General features: G+C 30.6%; 1 protein-coding gene across 1 annotated transcript; it reads right to left on the minus strand.

The window, feature by feature from the left end:
• Positions 1 to 838: 838 nt before the first annotated feature.
• LOC134267517 (fibroleukin-like) lies at positions 839 to 5,708 on the minus strand. Its single transcript, XM_062749712.1, has 5 exons — positions 5,627 to 5,708; positions 4,335 to 4,471; positions 3,670 to 3,766; positions 3,195 to 3,362; positions 839 to 846 (listed from the first exon to the last, which is right to left on the minus strand). Exons 1-5 carry the CDS (start codon positions 5,706 to 5,708, stop codon positions 839 to 841), a joined length of 492 nt encoding a protein of 163 aa, XP_062605696.1.
• Between the last annotated feature and the right edge of the window lie 2,295 nt (positions 5,709 to 8,003).

Here is an 8,003-nt window from a genome sequence, read left to right on the forward strand (position 1 = left end):
AGGAGCAGAGAAAAGGGCATCTCAACATGTTCAAGGTCAAGCAGGTAAAATGCTCCAAAAAAAAAAGATGGTGAAAAAATTCATTAGACCCAAATTTACACGCTTCGAAATCTGTAGCTCGCTGGCCTGAAATTATAGATAATTATCTGTCTTTATTACCCAGATTTGAAAAAATGGCATATCTTTTGTAGTCTTCTGTAAATTTTTAATTAAGCAAAATTGAGCTGTGTTTCCTCTAGGTCAAATGATAATTTAAAATCAACTCAGATTTTGTTTTTACTATCTAATATATGCAATTGCATAAATCCGGAAGCACACATATAATATGTATATATAGGCAAATGGGTATTTATTTTTATGTTTATTGTAGAAATTAGGAGCTAGGTGTGCTTCTCCAGAGCTGAAAACTTCTTGGCATGAAGAGAAGAAGAAGCAAGAAAAAGCAGTTTCAAATATTGGTTACATCTTCATAGTACAAAAAATGATTCTAAAGATAATACTATCTATGAAATTAGAAAGCTGAAGTTGCGTTCTGATAAATGTGAGAATGTCTTCAAAGAACAGGACACCAAAAGTGCCATTCTCAAATCAAAGCACTCTAAAAGACAGAGCATAAGAAGAACTAGGACAAATAAAGAATCTAAAAGAGTCAAACCTATGGATGTATTAATTGAACAGAGATGGGCTATTAGAGATGAAATATCTGAGTTGCTACTGTTTTGCACAAATTCAATGTTAGATAAGAAAAATATACCTAGTGTTGTATTTTTGACAGTGAAAGTTTTTTCTTATGCTTGATTACAGATTAAAACTGTTATGTATTTTATTGTTAAAACATTTATTGGTCTGCAATCACATACATTTTAATCTTGATTTATATCTCACATATATGTACAAGTCTAACTTAAATAATAAGTGCATGGACATTATTGTGGAAAAAATAAGACAATCATGATCAAGGGTAGTCTGAAAGAGTTTGCTGGCAGTAAGTTGCAAATCTTGATACCCAAGTAAGAGAAAGGTGGTGTCTCTGACCGATCCTTTTGCTTTTGCTTGTGGGCGAGTGAGGCTTCTCTGTCAGTGGCTTAGTGAGTCATAGATGTAAAAAATAGAATAGGCAAATGAGGTAGAGACATTTCTGAGTAAAAAAGGGGTAAATTGTGATTTTAATAAATATTACAATTGATATTGCAAGAGTGAAATATTAATTTGTTTCCTTCCATTTGAAGTAAGAGAGTTTATGAATTATGAGTTATGGAATTGTAATTAAGGCTTAAAAAATTGTTAAATATACTTTTACATATGTTTATACAGCACTTTTATATGTGCATGTTTCAGAGCTCATTTTTGATATTTTAAAGCAAAGTTGAAAATATCACTATCGAAATATTTTGCATTCCAATGTAACGTTGATTTAATGATGATATGTTATATTACAATCATCAAGCAATAAACGTAGCAGTTGGAACAGAAATGAGCTACATGTATTGTAAACAAATTTAAGCTGCTATTGTTTTGTGTAATTGTGATACTTTTTCCTTAATTTGAATTGACATAACCAAATGATATAAAGGATTTTTTTGGGTCTTGTATTTTTCACAGTCAACATTAAGTATTTTTCAAGTTGAACTTGGCTAATTAGTGCATGGACATCTATTGTTGAAATACTTGGGAAACAATATTAGGGTGGTCTAAAAGAGCTATGCTGGCAGTAAGTTGCAGATCTTGATACCCAAGTAAGAGAAAGGTGGTGTCTCTGACCGATCCTTTTGCTGTTGCTTGTGGGCGAGTGAGGCTTCTCTGTTAGTGGCTTAGTGTGTCTTATTAAAATGTACATGTAAAAAGAATGGACAACTTTTATTGGCAACTTTTATTCTTTTTATGCAAAGTATGATATAATTTATTGTGGGAAATTGAAAAGCCATTTACAACCCATGCAGAAGTTTTAATAGGGGCAGTTTCAGTCAGATTTTGCAGTCTTTTGGACTCCAGAATGACTACATTTTTTACCTGTTGTGTTTTGATTTATTGCGGATTTGAATTTTACATACAATACTATTCTTATATTATTTATAATTACTTCAGTATATTACTTACTACTAGTATGTAGAAATTTACTCCATTATAATTGAGCTACAATCATGATTGTAAATTTTTTAATTCTGACTTTTAGGCTTAAATTTGAAATATTTTGTACTTTGTTAGAACTCATTGTTTGTACACTATTGAAATAAAATTGAATGAGAAATGGATTTGTGTAAGATTGTAAAATACTTGCCAAAAAACCCACAATTGTAAACCATACAAATTATTGATGGAATAAATGTAAAATAAAAATATTATGCAATAATATAATAATGTTGAATTTCATCAAATACAACCTTAAATCTTAATTATATGGGAAGGTATAATCCGTACATTTTCATCACATATACAAGAGATTTAATATTAGTTTATGAAAGAATAAAATTTGCACGTATTAGTAAGTTTACAATTCTCCGTATATAACTTTATTTTTGGAAGTATTATAAAGTAAAGTGTGAATTTAACAAAAAATAATGAGGTAAAGATCTACGTTAAATTTTATTAAACGAACAAATTTAATGTGACCGTAAAACTTAATTTTATGGCCATGTTTAATAATAATTATACGTTTTGTATATTAGAGGAATAATAATTGTTTACGGCAGACTAAAATCCGAACGTATTAGTAAGTTTACAATTTTCCAAACTTTATTAAATTTGTTCTTTTAATTTTTCATTAAACGCTGTAGAGAAACAATGGATGGTATGAATGTCTAAAAAAGAAACAATTTTTAATCTTCGTAATTGGAATTATAAAAATTAAACTTATTTTTTCCAACTTTACATTAAAATTCTCAGTTTGTGAGTGAAAGGGCAGTGCATATATCTTAAGGCTACAACCAAATATTCCATAACTACTGATCAGTATTTAGCGGAGTGAAAGTGAAACAACAAAAAATCATGTAAACAAACATGTATCGGAGTTTAAAAGCATTTATCACGAATGTCTGATTCATTCAGGTAAAATTACCGTGGAATAAAAAAGGATAGGAAAAATATACGTATATGTGTCTCTTTTCAACAACTTAATAATATTTCAATGCAAAGAATTAAATGATGATATACGTGATTTGAACCCCTCTTTAATAAAATAACATGAATACACCTACCTAAGTTTCCCGTGGCAGGTCCTGCAAGAAAGAGTTTATATTTCGCTGTTTCGTCAGAGATAGAGAATCTGTCGTACATTTCATACAGCGTTGCGCCATTATGAAGAGTGATAGACACATAAAGGGTCGAGTTGTTTTCTTTTGTTAACTGATGTATTAAGTCATTTCCTGTATTAAGATGTATTTTAAATCAACTGAAAATCCTCAAAATACAATTAATTCTATCAAAGATATAAATATATCGTGATAAAAAATCAAATCATTTTCCATACGTATGTAGATGTTGGTGCTAAATTCAATCTTATTAAGACTTTGCCTCTGATAGATTTTCCTCTTTTTTTCTATTCATTTTTAAGTAATCAATTCATGATATGTGAATATCGTAGAACACATATTACCTAATCTTAAATTCAGATCTTTATTAAGCTCTAATTTTTTACTTATCAGTTCCTATTTTGAATCCATTTTCACTTACCAACCCAGACATTCTGTTCCGGGGAACCAAAACCATTTTTGTATTCCGTCCAGGTCCTGTTAAATCTAACGGATCCGTCTATGCGTTTCTGAATGGCCTTTGGAAATTAACATGAATAACAATTCAATTTATTGCTTCGAACAATCATAAAAACTATATGTTATGATAGAAACTCAAAATATTCAAATTTATATCATACCTAATGTGTATCACTCAATATTACTGTTTATTTTAAGCAATTGTGTGAATCGTGATCGCGGACTTATCAGATCACCACACTGTGGTTTTCTGAATCCATATCACCACTCTGAAACTGATGACGTAATACGCATAGGCATGACGCCATTTTTCTTGCGCATCAAAAAGTCCCTACTAATTATCCTTTTTAATTGATAATTATCACACTATTGATCAATAAACTTACATTTTGTCATATTTAACTATTGATAAGGGAGTAATAAATTTGTAATTATAGCAATAACTTGATCCGAAGAGCCGCCTCGAGTCTCGTTTGATCTGATGATCTGCGCCTGCCAACTCGAAGTGATACGACTCTTTGGATCAAGCTCTTGTTTTCATAATATATATTCATTTTTATCTTTAATCCTTAAGACGTCAAAAACAATTCGAGTTATATTATTCATTTAAATTTTTGAAGAACCTACCGTCCACCCTCCGTCCATAGTTGTCATGTCGCAGTAAACACGGACAGGACTGGTCATTATGCCATAGGGGTAGATTTCATACACCCCTGAATTAATGTATCCATCTGATTGAAGATCCTTACAGTCTACGGGAATAACTAAAGCAAAAAAAAAAAAAAAAAAAATACAATCTTTCATGATAACTAAAAAGAATCGGGGATCATATAATGTATTTACAAGTAGTTAGAGTATACATATAATGCATGCATTATATATAAAGGTTTATTTTTCGAAACTAGATTGTTAACTACATGCACAATATAAATTGTGTTAACTGTTCCAAATCAAATCATTTTAGTTTTTTAATTGCTACAAATCTCTTATCTATTACATGGTTAAGAGTATTTTTAAAAGTCAATACAATTTTTCCAATACTCTGTTTATAATACAAACATAATTTTATATCTTTACATTTGTAGATCAAAGATAAACCATTTTGGACTATGAAAGAGATGATGTAATATGTAGTATAAAACTATTGTGAAACTGAATATTTCTTTTTTTTTTAATTATTATTTTGTCAATTACAAGCTATAAATATACTATGGTAAAAAATGAATACATTGCCATTAAGCTAAATGAATATTATTACTGGAAACTTTATCTTACGTTTTTCATAAGTATATTTTATGAAATACTGAAAAAAGAATAGAAAAATAGTGGAATAACAAAATATATGTCCATTAATCCCATAACAATCAATAATTCAAAATAAGAATAATCAGAAAAAAAATCTGCAAAGAGACAAAAATATTACTTAGAATTAATAATGTTGAAAATACAATTCTTTATGCCACAATAAACATAAGTTTCATAGAAAAATATCATATCTAGCGTATAAATATTCTCAGACCGAAAAGTATTGTGATCAGAGCCCAAGAAGCGTTTGAAATGTTTTGCAGTCTTTTTTAGACAGAGGAAGTCACCAGAGTGATCCAGTGGTTAGAGCGTCTGCTTTAGAGTCACAAAGTAAGGAGCTGATCTTTACGTCGCGGGTTCGATTCCTCCTGTTTGACGTGGAGACGGGTCCTTAGGATGAGACCCTATAAACCGAGGTCCCATGTCTCGGAAGGTGTTGACAGGAAAAAAATCCATCAATGCTCGGTGGCCCCCGATTGCCGAGTAAAGGAATGAATTTGCAGCCCTTCCTCGGAATTTCATGGTGTATTCTTGTTAGTGAAAATTCTTCAAAAAGACCTTAAAAACAAACAACCAAAGCAAGCAAAGACAAAAAAAATAACAATTATACATACAGTTATCAGAGTAGTATCTCCAGCCAGTCTCATCAGACATCCCAGACGTGAATACTTTCTTGTGGGTACGACATTTCTTCATCTGACTGTTAAAACCAAAGAAGATGCACGCTCTTTGACAAATTGCAGCACACTTAGCCAGTGAGTGAGAATTATATTCTCCTAAAAAATCGTAATCTGATTTTTTATCATTAAATTCCAGTTTCGCATTAAAATTCTGAGAAATAATGATAGCTTTGGATAAAGCTATAAAGCTCGCAATTAAAGAGATAATGCGCTGATTGCTCATTTTATTCCTTCTATTTTTTTTTAATTAACTTCTGTGTTCCTGTGATATCTTGCTAAATAATCTGTCAGCCGACAAATATAATATATATCAGAACACTAATCAATGACTGAAAAGGGATTGGTTAAATATAACGTATTCTGTATTTTACGATTGTTTAAGAATTGATTTTATTGAAGTTAACCAAGCTATCGAAAAGTGTGTTGTTTATCACAGACTCCATGCCTCTAATTTAATATCTGATTGCAGAGTTCATGGAAGCTTACTTTTACATATGGTTTTGTCATTTAAATGGAAATTTTTAATGAATTATACGTCTTCAATATACCGTATAGGCAGAATATTTAGCGAGGATTGAAATTTGACGAGGGTGCCAAGATCGCTTGAAATATGTATAGGAAACCCATTTGAAATTATCAGTCGATATGTAATATTTTTCCTATTTCTTTTGATTTTTTGTAAATAAGTTGGATTAATAAATGTTGCTCACTCCATGAATAGTAAATGCAAAGTAAATGTTCTTTTTTTTCGAAAAAAAAGATAAAAATGACGTAAAAATGATTTTCCTTGTAATCAACTGGCTAATGAAGTGAAACGCATGAATGTAATTTATTGTTTCAATCACTGCATAGACTTTTAATTTTTTTTATTCTACGCTAAATTATAAAAGTTTTAGGAAGGGGTTTAAATAGATAGTGACTTGACAAGTTGTACGAAAGTTATTACCACAATGGTGCTTTTGCATTCAATCATTGTATAGACCATATAATTTGCTAAGTAAGCTATAGGTAATATTATTTAATAGCTTAATTATACCTAAATGTTCTAAAGAAAGTTCGAGTATATTTATACTCATGTCCGTCCGTCCGTATGTCTGTCCGTCACACTTTTCTTCTGTTCTTTTGTTACATTTTGTTACATTTAACACAAAATCATCTTTTGGAAGATGGTCGGTTGTGCCATGTAGATGTGCAGTAAGAATTCAGTATTTTTATTTACACATTGGGGCGCAGTTATGATAAGGCTGTCCGAAGGCTTAAGATGCCTTAAAAATATATTTTAATTTGAGCTCGATTTTAATTTCAATATGTAATCATTGTTTGAAATTGCAGTCAACTTGAGATAAAAATTTAATCAGGTATTGTAATAAAGCATGTTTGTGATGTCACATGACTGTGTTGATCATGTGACGGAGATTTATGATATTCCTATATGTTGCACAAAAATCGCTTTCGTAAAATTGCGAAACAAAAATATTATGCAAAGTTTGTTACAAAGATCAATTCATCCTGATCTCTGATACATAAAAAGTGCTGGGGGCAGATTTAATTTTTTCTTTTTAAGAAAATATTTTGCGAGAAATTCAACTTACAAACATAAGAGGGGGTATTTCCACTCTTCATCGCGATTAATACAAAAATGTGCACATCAGACAAATATAAGAAATATGGATATTTTGATTTCAAATGTCCAACTTCATAACAGCACACTGGATCTTAAAATAAATCCTAACCTTTGAATTAAACAAGAAAGCACCAAAATAAATCTTTATGCTATGTACAAATTAACTAAGACACTTTCCCCGTCATGTCAGCTCAAGTATGCAGTAACTTGACGTCATATTCTATCATGACGTCATTAGGTAGTTCAGAGAAGTTACTACAGTCAGAAAAGTTCGATATTTTACGGACTGCCTTATCCTAGCTTTAGGGTCAAATGAGGGTCAATAAATGACGTTTTATTTTTTTTTACATCATCATCATCATCATTTAGAAAAATGGATAATAGTGTCATTAAAGTGTCGAAAATAATGTTATAATTTTGTATAAAGCAAACAATCCTGGTTCCTTATACTCCTTCATTTTACATAGTAGCCTAGTCTTCTTTTGGGAGATGGTTGGTTGTGTCATGCAGATAAGCAGTAAGGATTTTGGAATTTTCATTTACACCTTTGGGTCAAAAGGGGTCGAAAATGCCGAGTTTTTTATATAATCTAATAGTCCCAGGATATCTGAACTCCTCTTTTATTTTACACAGTAGCTTACATTTAATCCTCTTGTTGGAGATTGTTGTTGATGTCATGTAGATTTG

Source organism: Saccostrea cucullata, unplaced genomic scaffold (genome assembly GCF_032062105.1).
Source record: "Saccostrea cucullata isolate Sc308-1 unplaced genomic scaffold, CSIRO_AGI_Scuc_v1 ctg3592, whole genome shotgun sequence".
NCBI classification, from domain to species: domain Eukaryota; kingdom Metazoa; phylum Mollusca; class Bivalvia; order Ostreida; family Ostreidae; genus Saccostrea; species Saccostrea cuccullata.